The 22,577-nt window shown below is 38.9% G+C and overlaps 3 protein-coding genes across 3 annotated transcripts; all 3 read right to left on the bottom strand.

Annotated features, from left to right (window-relative positions):
• Positions 1-4,212: 4,212 nt before the first annotated feature.
• rabggtb (Rab geranylgeranyltransferase subunit beta) lies at positions 4,213-13,117 on the bottom strand. The gene is made up of 9 exons (XM_074687774.1): positions 13,038-13,117; positions 12,583-12,690; positions 11,703-11,900; positions 11,397-11,502; positions 5,825-5,877; positions 5,630-5,740; positions 5,074-5,199; positions 4,689-4,838; positions 4,213-4,554 (listed from the first exon to the last, which is right to left on the bottom strand). Exons 1-9 carry the CDS (start codon positions 13,038-13,040, stop codon positions 4,414-4,416), a joined length of 996 nt encoding a protein of 331 aa, XP_074543875.1. The 5' UTR covers positions 13,041-13,117; the 3' UTR covers positions 4,213-4,413.
• Positions 7,685-10,773, bottom strand: LOC141804155 (tripartite motif-containing protein 16-like). The gene has a single exon (XM_074688465.1). It carries the CDS (start codon positions 9,528-9,530, stop codon positions 7,845-7,847), a length of 1,686 nt encoding a protein of 561 aa, XP_074544566.1. The 5' UTR covers positions 9,531-10,773; the 3' UTR covers positions 7,685-7,844.
• A 1,346-nt stretch (positions 13,118-14,463) lies between the features above and the next one.
• Positions 14,464-22,292, bottom strand: acadm (acyl-CoA dehydrogenase medium chain). Its single transcript, XM_074689378.1, has 12 exons — positions 22,182-22,292; positions 20,607-20,715; positions 19,887-19,984; positions 19,178-19,247; positions 18,901-19,001; positions 18,430-18,510; positions 18,039-18,169; positions 17,489-17,597; positions 17,001-17,141; positions 16,591-16,686; positions 15,421-15,669; positions 14,464-15,335 (listed from the first exon to the last, which is right to left on the bottom strand). The coding sequence occupies exons 1-12, from the start codon at positions 22,194-22,196 to the stop codon at positions 15,264-15,266; spliced, it is 1,272 nt and encodes a 423-aa protein (XP_074545479.1). The 5' UTR covers positions 22,197-22,292; the 3' UTR covers positions 14,464-15,263.
• Between the last annotated feature and the right edge of the window lie 285 nt (positions 22,293-22,577).

Below are 22,577 nucleotides of genomic sequence, written 5' to 3'. Positions count from 1 at the left end.
ACATAGTCCCGTGCTCAAGCTTCCCATCTCGGAATACAAGACTAAGTGGCTAGAGTTCATTTATCAAGGAAATGTGCCAGCTACACTCAGTAAAACTGTGCATGTGTGTGCTAGTCACTTCACGGCTGACTGCTTTTCAAACTTTGGACAGTGCAGCAGAGGGCTAGCGAATAGACTGGTTCTGAATCCAGGCGTCTTACCAACCATCCTCCAACAAACCTGGAACCCTGGAAATGTGAGTATTTTAAATGCTGTGTGCTGTGGAGCAGATGTAAGAGCTTTTCCTCAGTGTCCCCCCTGTCTCTGTGTTAGCTTCAGGACCCTAACTTTAGCTGCGGTTAGCCTGTTGTTTTAGCCTGTAATGTTACAGTAAACGAGCTTCGCTGTTATCTAAACATTGTGCACTCGGAGCTTGTGGTGCCGCTCTCAGTGACCCTGAAGAGCAGGTGGTATCAGTGGTGGCTCATTTACATATGAAGGCCACGCCCACTAAATCAGAGCGTTCTGAACAGAGGGGCTATGAGAGCCTGGAAACAATGCTGCTGTGCTTGATTTATTGGCTTTTTGGAACAAAACATGTCACTACAATTTCATGAAGACATCAATGAACCATATTAAACAGCAGAAAAGGAGCAGAATATGGGACCTTTAACACAGATTGGACTTCAGTAGTGTTGCCGTCATACAGTACATAATCATTATATCATCATTAGGCCTATAGCAGATATTCTTGATGACACAACACGAAGTCATTGGTGAAGTTCCATTCCTGGATAACCTTTGTACACACTATATGTACTGTATGATGATGTTTTACATATTTCCATACTTTATCTTTATTTTCAATAATTTTTTTAATTATACTTGTTACCTTACATTTTCCCTTACACCAAAGACACCAAAACAACTCACATGCATGTAAAATTCTACTTAGTTAACCACTAACATGTTACATTTCTTCATCTCTGAATCTAAACATTAAAACAAACCATGTTCCTCTCCATTCTTAATTAGTACACAGAGATAATCACACTCCACTGTTGTTGTTTAAATCATGACTCTGACATTTTCTAAAAGCCATAGTTAGACATCCTTCTCTGTGAAGTATTGTTGTCTTATCAGACCGTACACTGCAGCGAGGCTCCTTCTTTTTGTTACATGGAGGGAAACAGGTGGAGAGAATCACCCGGCTCTAATTACTCAGGCAGAGTGCATCAATCTTTACACAGCTGCATTATTACAATCTGCCACTGCTCTGAAACCTCATATTTCACACATTATCAGTGAAGACACTTGTGGAGAGCTCAGCGTTATTACTGCAGCCTCCTTTGCATGAATCAGAACACAATAACATGTATGATCAACAGTGTTTCAATAGGGAGTGTAGTCACAGTTTAAATGTTAATGCTTTACTTTTAAAATAAGAGACTCTGATGTCAGAGATTTACACCTGAAGTTACCTTTTTGTTTACAATCTCACCACTAAGAGCTCTTTATATGTTAGGGCTCCTGTTGGTCTATATCTGGTGAGAAATGATCACATGTTGCGTTGTGTTTGCTTCATAGTAAAGGCTTTCACTAAGGGAAGACTGCCATCTAGTGGTGTCTGCTCGAAAAATACTGTATGTACAGTACAGACAGAAAAACTGGGTTCTGTGGAGTCACTTTAGGGGAAGATACATTTGTGTTCCTTACTTTTGACTTGATAAATTGACAGTATGTTTTTTAAACCCAGGAAAGCTTGTAGTCCCGTAACCTACTACTACTTCTTGACCCTTTTACGCATGGACTAACAGTTTCAAAGTAAATCTTTCACTTCTGACATTCGAGATTAAGTTTTACACAGAGTCCAGTTTTAATTTAAGAAGGTTATTGTGCTTTTTTTTTTTTTTTTTAAATTATTATTATTTATTTATTTATTGCCTGTATACTTCTCCTAAGGCTTTACATTATTTACAAAACATTTGCCTTTTTTTTCTCTCACACTGGTGTTTCAGAAAAGTTTTAGTTCAGCCTCCGCCTGTAACACTTTGTTTAAACTGCTACCTTTAACCTCTTAAAACACAATATTTTGTATGGTGTGCAATTTTTAATTCACCATGCTATTTGGGATAAGTAAGACCTTATAAGTATAATAACTAAACTTGGTCATTGTATGGGAAGTTTGATTATTTTTGTTATCAGTTCTCTATTAGTTGTCTATGTTATTGTACTTAAATACGTTTGGGGTTTTTTCACCTGTATGGGTGTAATGTTGTGGTTTCACTAAAAGATGATGTGGGTAGTGTCCCTCAGTGTGGCAAACAAGTCAAAGTTTAAAAAAAAAATTAAAAAAAAAGGATGGGTCTGAGAGGCAGAAATGTAATGTCCACATATGTGAACATGGGGTCTTAAGAGGTTAAGGTTCCTCACTCTACAAACCCCCTTCCCACTGATTGGCCAGTCCCCTGGAGGGCAGACCTTGGTGTTCGAGGCCCTCTCCTCTTCCATGAACCAGTTAGATGACACTTTGGTGATTATTTCACCATTTCAGCAAGTCTTGTTACAATTTTGTAAAAATCTTGTGCCACGTTTTAAAGGGGACTGTTTTGATCAGTTTATAGACAGATTTAGGGATTTTGACAACATAGAAATATGTAGAAGTTTGGAATCTTGCACATGTTTAGTATAGACATCCAGCATCATTAATTTATAGCCATATTTAAAACAGCATAGGAGTCCAGCTACAATGAAACAGTCATCATGCCGTCAACACACTCAAACCAGTCAGTACACTGTATAACCACTAGTTTCACATATAAGGATTCAGTGCTTTGTAAATGACCCCATTAACTCTTGAAGCAAAAACAGCTGAATCATAGTCAAAGGGAAACTTTTATTGCTAACGTAAATAACAAATAAGTTAGGAAACACACACAGTGGTGCAACAGAAAGCAGCTTTCAGGAGCTGCACCCACAGAAAAGACCAGGCAGACAAACAAGTCCATGACTTGTTTGAGTTTGAATAAACCATCTTATCTTAAAGCAGCAGAATGTCTTGAGGAATACACCTATACTGTTGTCTTACAATGTGGATATATTCATCTGTGATCAGTCACTTAAATTCAAAAGTGATATAATAATTAAATATGAGATAGTTATCTGTGTTTTGGAACAAGGTGAAGGTAAAAGTGTGTTCAATAAGACGAGAGTGTATGAGTATAAAGAACAGCTGTTTTTGACAGTAAGGAATCTTAACAAAATGTTGATGTAAAAAGACATGAAAACCACCAACGAGTAAGACTGGAGTATTTCATCATTTTACACACAGTACAAGCGCTAATCCATCCTCTCTGCCCACAGCTGCATCCATAAACCAGTCTGAGTGACATGGTTGTCTTTAGTCTGCCTCTCTTTTTCATGCCACAACAAGGTCTGTTATCTGGCAGTAGTGGAGGATTTCTAGTTTTTTTCCAGGTCTTCTGTGCAGGGATGTGTCCAGAGGGTTGACCTGTGGTACACTTAAAATATGATTGGCCACTTCAAAAATCCAAAACCACAATTCGCTATTCTCCTTATCAAGAGGAATCAGTCCATCAAAGACTGTAAACAAACTCCTGCACACTTCAATGGAAATATCTGGATCCATATGTTGACTTTGGATAAACATCATAACTTTTTATAAGTAGAAAAGACAAGACAGAATAATATGTGATAAGGAGAGACAGACTAAATAAACAATATTCAATATGTTTGTTATTATTATGTTTGAGTGCACGTACTCTTCTTGCTACCCCGCTTTAATCGATGCCCCTCGTTGGGGCACCACAGCCAAAATAGTCTGGACACGGCCCTGCTTTGAGAACAGCATTAATAAAATTGTTTTTAATATAAACTGAAAGGAATGTTTGCTCTTCACATGCTCTTTACTGACATAAAAAACACAGAATGGTGCTGTCTTTAAACCACATTAAATATATACACTTTCCAGATATTCAGTAATCTTTTATCCCAGATGAAAAAGTCTCTAGCTCATGTAAATAATCTATTACAGTCATAACTTTCTTTGCATATTTAAGAGCTATATAGTGATCAACAAGAGAAAGAATAAGAAAAACTATTTCCACAACAGGCACATTCTCTGCTTCAAGGTTCAGAGATATTGTTTGTTTCCAGTGATCCAGGAAAGATGTTTACACCTCAGAATGTTTCTCCTTCATCAATCTGTTCCCGTGTAGTAAAATCAACATAAGGACACTAGATACTGTAAAGAGTGGTTGACATTTTAAAGACCCAGAGGGACCCTATGTGACGAACACTAACACCTGTGGTGCTCCTCTCTCTGCCTCCAACATCCAGTCACAGAGGTGTGAGAGTGTGGGGCAGCAGTGTGTGTGTGAGTGTTTATAGGATGAGATGTTGAGTGTAACAGGGCTAACTGAGGAGGTCCGGCTTCAGGTTGATTCTCTGCAGGACGTCTTCAGGCATGCACAGGACAGGATTCACCGGCTTTATCTGTTCGTCTCCAAGAAGAGAGAGACCGGCGATTCCGAACAGAGTGTGGAAAGGATCCACCTGAAGAGACGGCACGAAAGCATGAGCGAGAATTAAAAGGACAGGTCTGTGTTTCCAAAGATAAATCCTCTTCAGTATTCATTGAAAAAATAATGAGCAGGGTACAGGTTTTTGAGGAAAAGATCAAAACTCACCATGTCTCCCGGTCTGTCGGCAAAACCACCTGTCTCTTCGTCCTGACAGGCAAGAATAAATGACCTCAGTTTGGCTTTGTCGATCCAGTGGATCCTGCCTATGATTTTCAACGACGCCAAAACCCACCATGAGTAGCAAACATCTGGAAGCTGGATGAGAAAACCAGATCATGTTCAAGTGTTGTTACTAAATCCTGGAATTTGATATTTTCGTTACTTGTTGGCAACATTTTTGGGGTAGAAAAAGCAAAAATGCTACATTTTTTATGTGTTCTACTACTATTCCAGATATACATTAAATATATCTTTTTATTTCATGAGTAGTGTAAACACAGAGTGATTAAACCACAACAGTGCAGTATTGGATTTTTGAATAAGCACAAACCTTCTCAGGTCTTCCATTAAGCCCTCCTGAAGGTAACTGCCTCTCACAGAGCCACCAGCCCAGCAGGTCAGCGTTCACCTGGTGCAGCTGACCAGTGAGGGACAAGAAGCCTGTGCAGCAGTAAATCTGACAGAGAGAAGAGGGCAAAAGTTTTTAATTTGAAAAGGATTTTTAACACATGCTGCTAGTCGAGAGAAGTGTAAATGTGACACCTGATACAGAACATTCAATCCTGTGAGTGAGTGACAAGTCAGACAGAAACACACCAGGCTGATTTTGACAATCTGGTAGCTTTGATTGAAAATCTGAAAATCTTCAACATAATTTTATAAAGTTTTTAACTTTCTTTTCTTCTGTAGTGTAATAGAGACAAAAGAAAGTGAATAGTCATTTTCTGCTGTTATCAAACTGCCAGTTAAAGGTTTAATGTTCACACCCTGTCATGTCTCAGAGATGCTGTGTAGGGGACAGAGGTAGTTATAGAGTCGCCACTGAGATGAGAAAGTTGTGTGTGGGCAGATCTTAGTCTGTGTATGTGTGCATTTAATAGACTCACCTGACCAGCATGAGACTCTGAACCAGGTCTGCAGCCAAAACCTCCGTCAAAGTTCATACAGGACAACACAAACTCCACAGCTTTGTCCACATTTATTGTGTCCATCTTGCCCTTTGACAGAGGAGAGAATAAAGAGTTAGTCTCCAGTAACGAAAAGTTAAAGCGGTGATTTAACACAAAAAGTGACATACGTACCAGCAATGCAAGTGTAGCAACAGCACAAAAGGAAAATCTTGTATCTATCTCTCCTGCAAAAAAAAAAAAAAAACTCAGTCATTATAACATCAAATCCATGAAAGATGACTCAAACACAAGTGGGGTTTTTAGACTTAGCGGGTCTCTGCAGCAGGTTTCAATAAGTCAAATTTGAGACATTTTACATACTCTTTTAAGACCATAATGAATACAATTTAAGATCCATTTCACATGCATACTGTCAAAAAACCACAAAAGACAAGAAGGCATGAAATGAAAGCAAATCAAGTCAAATCAAATCATCGCTTTAACCACTGGCCCAGGAACATTTTCTGTCACTCTTCCCCTTCTGTTCTGCTGGAAACCCTCTGGCCTTGAATCTGGTATTTGCGCTCATTTCACTTTCTCTTTTGCAACCATTTAAGCCATGTTAATGCTGCTGGGCTGAAATTTTCCAAGGATCTGTATTATCATTCCAACTTTGATTTTTCAACTTCAGCACCTAAAATATATCAAAAATAAACTGTCTTTTTGCAAATACTACCTCTTTTCATGAAAGTGCCCCAAAGTGCCCCATCTACGCCCATTCAAACCACATTTTCATTCCTTGTTATTTGCAGAGCAAAACCATAAAATTTAGATGAAACTGCTTTTATTATAGGGTCAACTCTTGACAATTTTAGTTTCTAATGTGTTTTACCAGCTCATGTCATTAACTCATTTTTGGTCACAGGAGGAATTTCAATTTTATGTTGAAGCGACGTCATCAAAAGAAACGCCAGTGTGGAGTCGCCACACCATACTGGGTAAGCAGACATTTGTATCACCTAAAGATCAGATCACTCAAATGAATCAGACAATATATATATATATATATATATATATATATATATATATATATATATATATATATATATATATATATATATATATTTTAATTCTTGAAAAGGGTGGTTTGTCTTATAATTAGGCTTATCTTTTAGGGGTCAATATGGCAGATCCTTGACCCAGTCTGTGCTTGTTACCTGCAGCTGCAAGGGCAGGCTGCTGCAGTCAACCATGTGTTTGGAGTAAAAAATAAATAAATAAATAAAATTAAAAAATGAAAAATGTTCAAGCCACCAGCCTGGAACCTGAAATCTCCCAAACCTCCCTATGGCGAGCCTGACACTGGTGCCCTAGTGTTACTAGTTTAACTGAATGTTTGCGACACAGTTGGGTTAATAAAACAAACAAAAGGAAACGTTTTAGAGTTTGATGATTTTTTTCCCCAAATGCACAAAACTGAACCAAAATCAGTCAGATCAAAGTTGGTTTCAAACCTTTACACTTAAATACATAAAGCATGATATATTTAGTGCACATAGGAAAGATCAGAAAAAAGACTTCAAACGTTTTTACATTAAGTACAAAATTCATTCCACATCACAATTATAAATATGTGATCAAACATTTTTTAAATCTGGCTTTGATCTCAGGATTAAAGCTGTGATAAAAACTTACTCCACCATTATAATGTCACAACATCTACACTACTATTTTGTCAGCTATTGTGATGCTGCATTCATGAGAAAGATAGAAATAAGAGACCGTCAAACCAATCAGACTTTTATCCCCTTGAGCATCACAGCGAATATGTTCTGAAAAATGATTTCTAATGTGATTCTGTATTTCTAAAAGCCAAACTATGTACAACATCTTACATAACATCTGGATTAACATGTTTAATAGTAAAGATTAACAAAGAATGTGATGAAATGTAAAAACACAGAAAAAAATACATTAAAATGTAGAAATTTAATAACTGAAGTACTTTCCTGAATACCAGTATTGGAGAAGTGAACACTTGACATTCTACCTCCACTCATCAAACTATAAAACACTTTGAAGTGTCTGACAGAGGTGACGGAAATGAAACAGGAACAGACACAGGAAGGAGTGCTATTTTAACATGCTCAAACATGAACAAAGAAGATGCCAAAGTCCCACCCACCAAGTTTGATTGACAGCCAACATCAGACTATTTCACTTTGATAAACTCAGCTGTGGATCCAAACGTGTAAAACTTGATCCCAGCATGGAGAGGCTGAGTGAATGTGGTCTGGACTCTGTGGAGGAGAGTCATGGCTTTAGAGACGCTGTAGAAGGACAGAATACCTGCTTGGTGATCCAGGTACACTCCTACTCTGGAGGACTGAGGACCTGAGACAGGAGTGAGGACTTTGTTGTACCGAAAGTTGTAACGACTGTTGTCACACTCTAAAGCCCAAGATTTATCATTGTATCCAAACAAACATTCCTCTGAGCTCCCTGCTCTGCTGATACTCTTGTATGAGACTGCTACAGAAACTCCTCTTCCTCTCCGCTCCACCTCCCAGTAACAGCGTCCAGTCAGACTCTCTGTACTCAGGACCTGCCTCCAAACAGTGAATCTGTCTGGATGAAAGGAATGAAACCGACGTTGATTTGTGAATGTTACTCTTCTGTTCCCCTCGGATAATAAAAGCCTTTTGTTTGCTGTGTTTGGACCCAGAGTGATGTCGCGTGAATATTTTAAGAACTCAGCTCTGGTCTTGGGATCTGGTTCTGGTTTTGGTTGTGACAGAAAAACATCCACCCCAGTCGGTGTCTTTGATCTGCGTGAAGAGTTCTCTCTCAGGACGTCGTGTAGTTTATGTCTGATTTCTGACACAGCTGCTGTCACACCCTCAAAGTATTTCTGAGGACGGATCTTGGTGCTGGATGAGTGTGTTGATTCATTGAGTGATAACACTGAGGGGTAGTCATGTAGAAACTGGTTGTGGTCTTGTGTGAGTGACACCTTCTGCAGCTCAGCATCTTTCCTCTTCAGCTCAGTGATCTCCAGCTTCAGCTTCTCCTGAAGCTTTTTGACTTGACTCACTTCAGTTCTCTGCTGTGATCTGACCTGCTGCTTTACATCAGAGCGTCTTTTCTCCATGAGACGCATCAACTCAGTGAACATCTTCTCACTGTGCTCCACTGCTTTATCAGCAGAGTCATTGATAGCCTCCAGCTCCCGTTGAAGCAGCTTTGCATCTTTCTCCCTGAAACGGATTCTGTGCTGTATGTTTTGTCTCCTCCCTTCCAGCTCCCTCTGCTTCTCAGTTCTTTCTGCTGCAGCTGAGACTGTGTGGTGGCCTTTGTGTTGTTCCACAGAGCAGAGATAACAGATAGACTGCTGATCAGTAAGACAGAACATCTTCATCACCTCGTCATGACGAGAGCAGAGGTTCTCCTGGAGATTCTTGGAGGGCTCCATCAGCTTGTGTTTCTTTAACGGAGCAACTTCATAATGAGGCTGAAGGTGACTGTCACAGTATGAAGCCAAACAGTGCAGACAGGACTTACAGGCTTTCAGTTTCCTCCCAGTGCAGACATCACAAGACACATCTCCAGGTCCAGCATAGCAGTGATCAGCAGGAGCAGCTTGGAGTTCAGTCTTCTTCAGTTCCTCCACTAAGTCTGCTAACATGGTGCTTTTCTGCAGGACAGGCCTCTGTCTGAAGGTCTTCCTGCACTGAGGGCAGCTGTAGACTCTCTTCTCATCCTCTCTATCCCATTGGGTTTTGATACACTCCTTACAGTAGCTGTGCCCACAGGGAACAGTCACCGGATCCTTCAGTAGATCCAGACAGATCGCACAAGAGAAAGTGTCCCGGTCTAGCTGAACTCCTTTCTGCGCCATTTCTGCTCACCGAAACAACGCCCGCCTGAGTTTCAATTCCTTATAAATCAAATTGCTCTGAGTTCTGATTCACACATCATGTCTGGGCAGAGCTGAGCTGGCTGTTTGAGAGCAGGAGGGAGGGGTTATCAAGCAATCAAGGTATCAACTCAGGAGGAGGAGCGCTTTTGTTGTTTCAAACAGAGCTCACTTCTTATTTCCAAACACGTTTCAATCCAAAATTTTGGGAGGTAAATTCTTCTTTGTTATCATAGTTGCATTTCATTTTCACTCTTTTTCAGCCCAGGAGATCCTTTTCAGTCTATCAACTGTTTTCCTTTATTAATATCTTCTTACTTAGTTGAGTTATGCTTGTTTTAAAAACAATAAATAAGTGTTTCTCAAATTGTTTCAAACTAAGGTAGCAAACTGGTGTATTATAAACTTGCATCATATATGTTACAACTTGCCGATTTTCTTTTAACTGACCTCGTCGTTATACTCAAATCCATGATGATTTTGCCTGTAGGCTCATTGATGGAGTAATGTTAGCTTTGAGCTTTGTTTGTTGTTACCTGAGGTCAGAGTTTTTAAATGTAGTTATGAGTGATCTTCTGTCATTTGGACCTAAATGCTTAAATGACTCTTAAGGTCTGAATGTCTGGGTGACCTTTTTTTATTGATTCTGCTGGATTAAAACAGATTTAAAATCCAGATCCAGTCTGAGGTCTAGGCCTGCGTAGAATCTAACCCTGAGGGCAGGGCGGACTGTTAATTCTCTGAGCGGTATTGTGGTTTCACTTTTCCACTTTTCTGGCATCATGTGTAAATTGACTCATAACTGCAGCCAAATTACAGACACAAACAGAGGTATCCAAGGTGGAAGCTGCATCAGTGTTTGTGTTGTCCTGTCTTCTAACTTTAAAGTTCAGTCTTTGACCTTTAAAATTAACCCACAAATTTCTTGAATCTTTCCAAGTGCAATTAGCACACACATTTTGGAGTGTTTTGTGATTTTTTTTGCCTGGATTCATTTGCGTGTGGATGATCAATATTAGGTTGCACCTAGAGCTGAGGCCTGTATAATGTTTTGAACCTGCATGTGCGCCATTTCAGCTGCCTGTGATTTACCTCTTGGTCTGCTCTTTGAGATTTGACTACCTCCTGGCTGTCTGAAGAGTGTAACACACTTTCATCATGTGGATTATAAACCTCATCATTCTGGTCTTACTTGGTCTTCCCACTTTTTGGGTGAGGTATGTGGGAAAAGGAGCTAGGTAAGTGTTGGCTACACTTTCATGGAAACCACATACACTTCTTCATCTAAGGCCTTGTATACACTTAGCTGGGTATTAATGCACCCTAAGCAAATCCGCCGGTGAGTGTGGTCAGACATCAAACATGTGCAATCCAATCAGGATGACCCTCATTATTCAGTTGTGACGTTCGAGAACCATAAACTCTGTTACCCGGCGTCCACATGAACAGAAAGGGAGATTTTGGTGACCAAGCACTAATTCTCTGTGCAGGTTTCAGAGTTCAAAGTGATCCGCTATGGCGCACCGAGCACCATTAGAGTAGTAAAACACACCAGAAACAGCAACGATTTGACCAAGCTGGGGTAAGTAGCCTTGCTATAAATCAAAATCATGTGTTGATTCTCATTTTAAGTTGTGGATTACAATCGGGTATATATCTAGAAGTGAGACTTTTTCAAGATCACTAGAAAGTCCTCACAGTCCCTTTGAGTTTAATCTGTTGTGTCACTGTATTGCTGCGTTTAAAATAATATGCTGAAATGATTAGAAGGAAAGCTTTTAAAACTCACACGCCTTCTTTTAAAAGCCACTGAAGACAACAACAGAAGTCTACGTAAATCCCACTTACCCCATTTATCCCCTGCAAAAGAGCCGTCCTCTTGTTGAAGCCCTTTGATGTATTCCACCACTTTGTCGATATCAATTGCATCCACGCTGTCATACAAACACAGGATCTGTGGAGGAGATTTTAAAAGCTGTTCAACTAAAAAAACAGAAGCCCAAAAAACAGATGGAAGTCTAAATGTTTGAGCTGAAGAGATATCATAAATCTTTAACACGGTGAAGGCATAGGAACCAAGCATAGCATATAAACTAAAGAGAAATACAAAACCAGGGCCGTCAATCTGTCATTGACTGTTTAGAGTTACGGTACCTGCACAGCACTGAGGGTATAGAGGAGGTGGGGGTCGTGTCCAATGCTGGCGCTGACGCCTCCACACTCGTGCTGACACGCTTTGATGAAGTCTATGATCTCCTGCTTATTCATTCGAGGAAGCTGCGCCATCAGGTCCATCACCGTCAGTCCCCAGTAGATGCCGCTCATCCTGAGGTACTCAGACAGAGTGTACTCCTGGACAGACATAAACAGCACATTTCAAAGAAAGGGAGAGCTGGTTTGGACAGTTTACAGCACAGAGGACAGGATTTTCTGTCTGAATGATTCATTTACAAGACCATCAAGTTGATGGACAAAAAAGGAAATATTCCAGCAATTGAAAAGTGAATTGGAAAAGTGAGACCTTTTAAAAAAAGTTTAAATCATGGCTCTGTTCAACCATTGCTGAAAAGGCATCAAACTCCTCTGATTTACTTTAATAAGAGAAAAAATTGATTTTCACATTGTTAAATACAAACACAACTATTTAGATAATGTGACTCTAAAGTTAACTGTAGAGATTTTGTGCTTGCTGCTCCTAAAATCTAATTTTGGTTAATTGTATCTATTAGGGAAGACAATTAATCAAGTATTTTTAGAATGTCCTTTCTGAGACTAGAAGCTGTTCAACCAAACCAGCAAGAGATCATAAAAAGATGAAATCTGTCAAAGATTTATGGGCTGAACATCCATTAATCTTCCTATTGTGGCTCCGAGTTAGGGAGTATGATTGTCTTCTTTTTCTAGACTCACTTGTTCAATCATTTAATGTGCAAAAACAAGTTAATGAGAAAGAAAATAGTTGTAGATGGGATAAGCAGACACTGTTGTTGCATTGGTTTAGTGGGAAATCTATCAGGAGTTTGTCTTTACTCACGTAGTCATCCTTTTTGGAGCCGTAGGCAGCGATGTAGTCTGCATGTTTGTCCAGCAGCAGTGTGTCGGGAGCATCAGGCTTTATAATGACATCTTTCACCTGGGTACCCTGGTCAGAATAACACATCATAAGCTTTAAACGTGACAGAAATCCCTTAAAACGTTATGACTAAACTCTAACATCAGCCATCTTAATGTCAAACCGTAAACCAGATTTACTTAGACCACGAAGCTCAATTCACGGAAGATTAAGATAAGGAATGAATTGTTGACAGGTTGTGCTAACAGCTAGCTACATGCTAACTCTTTTGCCACAAAACGAGCTCCGCCCACTGATTAGCGACATACAGTGACTTTATTAAGGAGAGAATGAAAACTAGAAGACGTTTTGTACATTTTCGACAACATAATTGCGTAAAATAAACACTATAACACATAGAACAATAAGACATTTACCATTATGAGTGCTTTCGCATGACCAAATTTCTTCTTCGTTGTTTTTTAATGTGATTGGGTAAAGACACTATCGCCACCTGCTGCCTCGGGGTGTAAAACCACAAACTACAGTATGTGTTAAATTATCTTATTCCACATCCATCTACAGATTGTGGTCTAAGCAGTTTTTTTAACCACAGTCTGTAAGACTTCATTTATTCAAGTATTGTATCCCCCACCTCCTTATTTGTCTTTTATCCTTTACTTTCTTCTTTACCTTATTGTGATGTATTACTGTTGGTTGAACCATCTGAAAGCATGAAAAACAGACATTGTCCTGTTTTAAAGCATCACAGAATACATGAGATACTTTCAGAAACCTTCCTGCAATAAAAAAGAAATCATTATAGAGCAATGAACTGTTTTATCCAACAGTTTGAGAATGTGCTTGGTCTCTGTTGCAAATTATTATTTAAAATTGGCTGAGTTTCTCTGGAATCTAATATCTGGCATTCAGTACATGGTTAGACACACACATACACAAAATTAGCCAAGCTACAGTAATATGTTTAACGTCCATTCTTTCCCCTCATGGTCTCATGTTAAATTCTTGTGCTTCCTGGGTTCTGTTCTCCAGCTGTTGGGTTTTTATACATTGGCTGTACATTTTAAGGTTGTTAAGCACAAATGCTTTTAAGGTGCTATAGAAATTAAGTTTAAATATAAAATTTAATCACTCCCATGAGGGACAACACATGGCTAAGAATGCAGTTAACTCTCTAACGTAAAGCCATAACACAAATCATTAACAACCTTTCAACGGGCTGCTAACTTACTTTCCAGCCATCTCAAACCCTTCATCACACCAACAATGACACAATGAAACATGTTCTCTTCTAGTTTGAATGAGATGATTTATTTATTTTAGATGGATGATGTACAAAATTTAATTTGCCATGTGAATCCCCATTATTTCGAAAGTTTCTCAGCACAAGCATCAACATATTACATCTCAAGGTTCTTCTGTGTTTAAATGCAGAGCTGATACCTCTCTTTGTTTGGTTGTACAGACATTAATTGTTCAGGACCAAATCTCTGAATCAGACAGAAAACAATCTTTATCAACATGCAACTCAACTGCTATTGAATGAATCGCTTAAAACACCTTGCCAGTTTTCAAACATAGTCAAAGAAAAGTGTTATTAAAGAACAACATTAATTGTTCTTAATTATGACAAAACTAGCACTGCATTTACAAAGTTTTAATGATTGTTTTCAAAAGTGAATTTTTGAAATTTGATTTTCTTTCACAGGCAAAGAAAGTTTAAAAGACCAGCCAGATAATGTGAGGTTGGTGGTAATTGAGGGGAAGAACGTAACACTGGCTACAAAAATTGTGTACAGAGAATATCTTTGCTATTTCAGATCTTACTGCAATCAAACTCACTTAAAAAAAGACTCTGCATGTCAGGGCTTCCCATGTCAACTTGTGTTAACAATCTTCAACTTTCCCTGTTCATAAACTCCTTCAATGCCAGATACAGTTTCATTTCACATGGACAATTGACAAGCTGGGGAGCAAGCAGATAATAAATAAGTGCAGAGTATCCTGCAGTGACATATCTAACATCAGGTCCGGGGAGCTAGCATACTCTCATGAGTAAAGCCTGGCTGAGTTACACAAGCAGGAGTTACAGTCAACTTTCATGAGATCACAAAATAAGGCGACAGCTTGGAGCTTATTTTGGGAACCTTTGTTAAACTCTGGCGATCTGGTTGACAGGTTTCATTGTTTTGTGAGGTAAAAGGTTGATGCTGTCTACCGATTCCTCAAAGTCCTTTTTAAAACATAAGGCAGGATGATGTGATGTTAAGTCAAACAGCATTTCACTACTATAGCCTGAGTTTTAAAGGACCAGTGTGTAGGATTTAGCAGGACAGGTTTTTATAAAATCCTCTTCCACTTTCTTCCACATGGTTACAGTAGAAACATGGAAGGTGTGGTGGAAGAGGACATGCTCACTTTATAAATATAAGGAGCTCATTCTTGAAATACAGCTTAAGTTATTTTTTGGTGATCATACACTTAGGTATATTTTTGTGTATTATATCCCCACTGCACTGAAAAGATCCCTCTAAATCATACAATCTGGTCCTTTAAGCATCTAGATCTATGCCCAGATTCACACGTGTAAAAAAAGTTACAACAAAGTACATTTCAATGAGGATAAGGCAGGTGTGCAGAGTTCATTTCCGGGCTCTTCCCAGGTGCTCTCGGGCAATGATGAGCCTCTGGATCTGAGCTGTGCCCTCGTAGATCTACAAAAGGAAATGCAAAAGATCAGGAAAGGCAAGTTCTGCCAAAAATCTCAGAGCTAATAAAGTGCTCAAGTTAAGCACCCACCTGGTAGATCTTGGCATCTCTCATCAGTTTCTCTACGGGGTAATCACTGTTGAAACCATTTCCTCCAAACACCTGAACAGCATCAGTGGCCACCTGGTTGGCGATGTCTCCAGCGAAGGCCTTGGCGATGGAGGCGTAGTAGGTGTTCCTGCGGCCCTGGTCCACTTCCCAGGCAGCCCTCTGGTATGCCATCCTGGCCAGCTCCACCTTCATCGCCATCTCAGCCAGGAGGAAAGACACGGCCTGATGCTGTGGGGCAGGAGCGGAAGCAGACCATGAGTTAGCAAGAGTCTCTTTATTTATAAACTGTTTAATACCTTTTAAAGTAACTATACAATGACAGCTCCTCTAATTGTTAAGGTTTTTGTTTGCTGTCACGGTTCATAAGGTCAAAATAAATAACAGTCTGTTTCATAACCAGCTAAAACTCCTCACAGGAGTTTTAAGGCTGTAGCCTCCAGCACAGAGCTGCAGGTCTGTGTGTCTGAGTTACACACGCTGAAAAGAGCGACCAGTGTGCCTCAAGAGTGCTCCTAGGCTACCTTATTCAGGTTCCTTTGCAGAGGATGTGCGTTAATATGGGTTTACACTTCTTGCGTTTGACTATGTAATAGAATCCTGTTGCTGTTCAGAAAGTTTTATCTCTGCTTGTTAACAGTATGTATGCAAAGTGATTTATCTCTCCTCAGAGTGCGCTGAGGTATGAGTCTGTTTATTTGTGCTTCAGGACAAAACTGCTGTTAAACAAACAGAAAGTTTAGTTTTCATTCCTCATCCACAGTTTACTATTTACTTATCTAGTTCTCTCATTAACTACAGTCTCACTCTACTGTGCTGTGTCCACACTTATTGTCGCTTTAAGGCTTGTGAAACATAAACTTGCTGTTGTGCATATTTTTAAGTTGTTCCCGCCCAGATCTCTGCCCCTTTGGCTGGCTGGTTCACCGTGCTGTGAGCTTACTGGCTGTTGGAAAAGGTCACATGACTTTCACTGTAAACCAGACCCTGTTGACCTGGCAAGTTGAGATGTCCTCTGCAGTCACAAGTGCAGCCAACACAGATTTGTAACCAGATACTTCAACCATTTCATCCTGAAACAAGACTTCAGCCACTGACAGAAAACATAATTTTTTTTCCACACACATTTAAAATCTTGCTGTGTAAACCAACCTCAGCAATGACTTTTCCAAAGGTCTTCCTCTCCATAGCGTAGTTTGTCGCTTCATCAAGTGCTCTCTGTGCCAGACCTGTAGCTCCTGCTGCTACCTGCAATGCATTAGTGTTGTTAATAAACTTACACTCATATCTTATGTCATGAGTAAGAGTAAATATTTTATTCACACTGTTTAGGAGCTGACATAGTCCAGCTGTATTACTAACACCGCAATTAAACTGTTTTTAGTCTTGTGCATGAACAATATCTTTGTTTCACAGATTTTAAAAATTTATGTTCCAGATATTTTATGATAGAAATAATCCCCCACCCCCAATATGAAAAAAACCCACATAGCTTTATTGTAACTGAACTTAATCTAGTAATACCACGTATTTATATGTCCAACATTACTCCAGTCACTTACTGGTGGCCTGGTGCTGTCAAAGGCGCCCATAGCAATTTTAAAGCCAGCTCCCTCTGTGATCAGGACATTTTCTTTTGGTATTCTCACATCTTCAAAGGTGATGCCTCTGGTGTCAGAGCACCTCTGGCCCATGTTCATTTCCTGCACGCACACAACAAACACAAAAACATGTTACCTCGTGGAATAAAAAAGTCATGAAAAGTTTTAAACCTGTTAGGAAACGTTTCCAGATTATTTTCCAAGTAAATAAAAAGACTTTCTGCAGTTTCTTCATTTACTCTCAAAACTGATCTCAATACCTTTCTAGTATTTTAAATATGAAGTCGAGGACAAGCGTAACTGGTTTCATATAAAGATCCAAGACATAGCCTATAAAAATATCATTGTGGACTTCTGGATTGAAAAAGAAAACTTAACCCCTACTGTGGTCAACTTTAAGGCAATTTAAAAGAAAAACAATTAAAACATACAATCCAAACTCAACCTACCTTCCTGCCAATGGTTATTCCTGGAGTGTCAGCTTCCAAAATGAAGCCTGTAAAAGCTTTGCCAGTTGGGCATTTAGGGTCTGGGTTAGTACGGGCGAGGAGGAAGTACCTGAGAAAGTGACAAATGCATACATGTTTGAATCAAATACGAAACTAACAGGGTTTTTTTTTCCTATATATTTTTTCATATTAATACAATGGGCAATGCTGCTTTGATTGATCAAGTTTATAATTTTTAGGTTTTTTTTTCTTTTAATACTTTCATGTCAAAATTCTTTTTTTTTTGTAAACTTTATTAAACTTAAAGAGGCTGAGAGGAGTTTCGAAGTGATTTTGAAATAAACACATGCCTGGTTAAAGTCACATTTTTACAACTGAATGCGTAAGACTCCAGGCCAGAGGCAGTCCAATTTAAACGGACTGTCCTTTTAGTATCTTTAAAACGCCTTTCCACCAAAGGGACCGTTCATTGGTGATAAAACAAAGAAGAAACAATATTATCTGGCATCAGAGTGTGTCGTGTTAATCATCAGCAGCAGTAAATACACACCAGTTAGCTTTTCCACCATTGGTGATCCACATCTTCTGGCCATTAACAACATACTCATCCCCCTTCTTCTCAGCTCTGGTTTTAAGGCCAGCCACATCAGAGCCTGCACCAGGTTCTGTGACACAGTACGCCTGCAGAAAAACACACAGATGCACACACGTTAACGCTGTCTAATGCGAGTTGAAGCAGCACTTTTATGCTCAGAATTAAGTGCCTCTCAACAGTGTCAGTCTTTCTATCAGCAGAGCAGTAAAGTGAAATAAGATTTTTCCATTCAAGCAAAATTTTAAGTAACTGTAAGTGAAAAAAAGTGACTTTAAAAACAAACCACAAAGGTAACTGACAGAATTACCACAAATACATCATAAAGTATTAAAACTGAAATACTTACACACATGAGGGGCTCTTCAACCAACCTCCCCAAGTATTTTGTCTTCTGTGCCTCATTGCCGGCTAAAATAACAGGCATGGCCTTTAGGAGAAATAGATCAGACATTTTAACTGAACTTTTACCACAGACATTCATCACAATCTGACATTGCTGAAACCAAAACACAAATCTTTGTTAAATATATTCTTGAGTAATAGCAGTGCTCTCATTCGTCTATGGAATAAAGATAAAGCCCAACTACCCCAAAACTACATGGTGGAATTACAGTTTAGTTGAACCCATTCCACAGATTTCCAAAGTCAAATACCAACAATGACATAATATCTTTTTTAAGTAATGAAGATCAGACTTCTTCAAAATCTGGAATTAAAAATTGATTTCCTTTCAAGACTGTATATTTGAGACTTAAAAAATTAACTATCTGAAACTTATAGAGAGAGTAATATTTCAATCCTACAAACTAAAACTTACCCCCAAAGAGTTTGCTTCAATGGCCGTCTGTACTCCTGTGCAGGCATAAGCCATTTCTTCTGTGATGAGGCAGTTATCAAAGGCTGACAGGCCGATTCCACCTAAATACAGGAAAAGATAATAAAAATAAGGCTTTTTCTTTACTATAGACATTTGAAATTTAGGTCACATAAGGATTTCACGTTAATTTTTGTAACATAAATATATTTATTGCAAAGCTACAGAAATACTGGATGTAATTTTAATAAATTAAAAATAATTAAAAAAATAAACGCACCATATTCTTGTGGAATGTGTCCGTTCATCAGCCCGAGCTCCCATGCTTTCTTGATGAGGGGGACAGGGTACTGTAAAAGACAAGAAAATTTCAGTTATGAAGTTCTAAAAGTCACTGCTGGCCCAACAGGGTGTTCACGTGCTAACGCAGCAGAAACGGAAACAAAAAGTTAAAACATGAGATTTCAAAGAATATAGAAGTAACACTTTTAAAAAGCTGGGTAAGACACATAGATCCTGACACCTCTTATGACAAACATACAGCATGTCTGTAAAACATGTCCAGAGGTGCAATGCTGGCAGCAATGATTAAGGGATTCTATGTATTCACACAACAGGCCTGAAGCACAAGAGTTTGCCCTTGAGAGGAAAAAAAGGCTCCTCAAATAGACCCACGCAGCATGCAGTTGGAGTTACAATTTGCCTGCACTAGAGTGTTTATATTTGTTACGTTCAAAGTAGGGATCAAAACAATCATTCTGCCTCTGGATGATCTAAAACCATCAGCAGCTCATCTCAGTCACACTCATGTGCAAAAGTGGATCAAACTGCACAGAGCTGCTGAATTTGACCTTTGATGGAGATGGAGCGGAGTGAAGGCCATTACCAGTCACCATCCACTTGGTGAATTCCTCTCTAAATGTCTAGGATGTGTCTAGGCCATGATCTCAAATGTTGACTCACTGCAGTTGAGTCTGTAGCTCACTCACCTCACCGCTTTTGTCATATTCAGGTGCAACAGGAAGGACCTCTTCACGTGCAAACTTTCTAGCCAACTGCTGGAACTCTTTTTGCTGCTCCGTCAGCTCTGTGGAGTCAATTGAAAAAATCTATGAAAAGAAACTTCAGCATGCTTTAAATACTAGAAAATACTGAAGTTACAAGTTTTATGAAGTCTGTTTGACTGCATCTTCCTTCAATAGATGGAAAAATTACATATTTTGATGTTATTGTAATCATTATTTCCACCCAATCAATTTCTGTTGTATAAATAAATAACATAATTCACAGTCCTGGTTCTGTGTTTACCTATGGCACTCATGAGGCTCCTGCAGTCTTTATTTAGTCAAATTGTGTTTGTATTTTCTGAACTTTGGGCCATTTTTGCTCAAATAACCTCAAAGGAAAGAGAGTGTTAAATAAATGTACGGTTACTTCACTCAGGAAAGACAGACTTTAAAGGAAACACACTTTATTTGTCAGATTTGCTGTCTCACACTGTCTTCATGTTAACCTGGGACAATTTTACCTTTTCTTATACAAGAGTCTCTCATTAATGGGATCTCCATAGAGCCAGCTCAGACAAAAAAAAAGTAAGTTCGCCAAAAATCTTACACTGGAAAAACAGGCATGTTTTTGCTGGTTTTGGACTGCTGTGTCAAAATGGACAGTTTAATTTGAAATAAGGACAGAATTCATGTGCTACTCACCAAATGAGAAGCCCTGTGATGTTGCATGGCTGCTATGAGATGTGGCACTGGCTGCAGCGGCACTAGAGCTCTGCAAACGGATTCCAGCCCGCAGACTGGCTCTGAGCACCTGTATGTGAATAGACAAGTTACAACTATGGATTAAAAACAGGTCAAAAAGAACAGCTCAGACTCACTGCATGACTAACCTACTTTTACAATGAAAGTAACTTAATCTAACGTAAACAAGCAAAGCTTAGGCTTTAAGCTACAAAATGGTAAAACATTATCTAACCACAGCTCAACATTTGCTGCGGTTCTCAGTGAAGATTCCCTCATGATTCTTTTATCACCTGGTTATAAACAATATCTGTCTGTATCTACTTTAAAAAGTAAACCCAGTTCTGATGCCAGTAACATACAGTTTACTTAAAGAAACTGCATACACCATTCTTTATCCTGCATATAAAACACACTTATAACAATAATGCAATATCAAATGTGCCTGAGAGAGAAAAACATAAAACCAATTTCAATGTACAAATAGCTTCAGTGATCTTATTATCAACCTAACACAGTACAGTTCACTCATGCTGAACATCTTATCTTGACCCATAATGCTCTTTATAAGCTAGTGCTCGAAAATTGTTCACTGTAGTAACAACATAGTTGTGCAAGCTACACTTAGGAGTAGTGCCTACGAATGTCACGTAGGTTTGTAAGGCTTTCATTATCCTTTGGAGTGAAGAACAGCTGCAGTATTCATTTTTTGACTTTTATATGAACTGAAATGGGTGCCCAAAAACTTAATCTTAAAAAAAAAAAATACTGTGAAAAAGCACGTTTAACTCAACCTGCTTTGACATAAAACATTGTCTGAAACGAACTGCTTTATACTGCTTGTATATGTTACAAAAGAATTAGATTAGTCTAAACAACTACTAATTTATCTCTAATGAATGATTACAAACATGAACAGATCTATTACTCAGCTTATGTTATAGGTGTCTGTTTCCAAAACGCCACTAGGTGTTTACTATTGGAAAGTATGATTACATTTTATTTTTTAATTTTTCTATTATTAAAACATGCGGTACCAGAAATGCCGTATGGCCAAAATACTAGAGTCTGGTACACTTGGAAGTATATGTTTTAAGCAACAATATTTACTTTACTTTTTACTATTTCCTTGCTGGTTGGTGTCATGAAGGGGAAATTCGGTCACAGCTTTCCTCTTCAGGTCACCGGTAAAACGTATGAGACCGTAATGTTGCTTAAGATGAACACGTTAGCTTTACTAGCTCTTATCAAGACTTGAAAATCAACACTTAAACCACTTAAATAAGAGGCGCAAATATGTGTCAACCACTGTGTGCTGTTGACTATAAGTCTTAAACTCTAAAAGTCTTGAGATGTGTTGGTGGACCGTTGAAGCAGCTGGCTAACGTTAGCCTGTGGCGCAGCTATCAAAGCTTTCACTCGAAGAGGGAAAATATAGGCGAACGACAACAGCGCTAGATCCATCGCCACCAACTAACACTGCTAATAGTTGTTAGTTATAAGTTATTTATCAATATAAGTTTGAAATACGCTTACCTTGTGGAACAGCATTGTTATAACTTCCAAGCACAGACAAGCCGCATAAACAGAACCTGACACAACAACCTTTGTCCCAGATATTAATATCCGCCCTCTGAGCCAATCACAGCTGCGGGTTTGATCACGTGTCACGTCTTGGGATGCGGAAAATGACTTTTCCCCCAGTTTGTTACCTAACATAACCTCTGCGTTTCATAATGGTAAATTACCGACACTACCTTTAGCGGTAATGATGACACCAATTACACTGAACTGCCCATAACTCAACCATTCCGTACATTAATTAATAAATCCAAAATGGATCCCTACATTAACAAGGCAGTAGTAGATTTTAAAAATAGTTACATGTATTGTAGCCATATAATATAATTTTGTCTGCCACTAGATGGCGCT

This window comes from Halichoeres trimaculatus, unplaced genomic scaffold (genome assembly GCF_033239565.1).
Source record: "Halichoeres trimaculatus isolate MK-OKI-2021-1 unplaced genomic scaffold, fHalTri1.1 fHalTri1_scaffold_15, whole genome shotgun sequence".
In the NCBI taxonomy this organism is placed as follows: domain Eukaryota; kingdom Metazoa; phylum Chordata; class Actinopteri; order Labriformes; family Labridae; genus Halichoeres; species Halichoeres trimaculatus.
Note: the sequence above shows the minus strand (reverse complement) of the source record. Positions and strands in the feature narration are given on the sequence as shown.

Coding starts and splice junctions, on each gene's coding strand:
- LOC141804155 (XM_074688465.1), bottom strand. CDS start 9,530: ATGGCGCAGAAAGGAGTTCAGCTAGACCGGGACACTTTCTCTTGTGCG.
- rabggtb (XM_074687774.1), bottom strand. Junction 11,503..11,702: donor ATACCCTCAGTGCTGTGCAG/GTACCGTAACTC, acceptor TCTCCTCCACAG/ATCCTGTGTTTGTATGACAG. Junction 5,741..5,824: donor TTGCTACACTTGCATTGCTG/GTACGTATGTCA, acceptor CCTCTGTCAAAG/GGCAAGATGGACACAATAAA.
- acadm (XM_074689378.1), bottom strand. Junction 19,002..19,177: donor ACACATTCCACAAGAATATG/GTGCGTTTATTT, acceptor TCCTGTATTTAG/GTGGAATCGGCCTGTCAGCC. Junction 16,687..17,000: donor TTGACAGCACCAGGCCACCA/GTAAGTGACTGG, acceptor AATGCATTGCAG/GTAGCAGCAGGAGCTACAGG.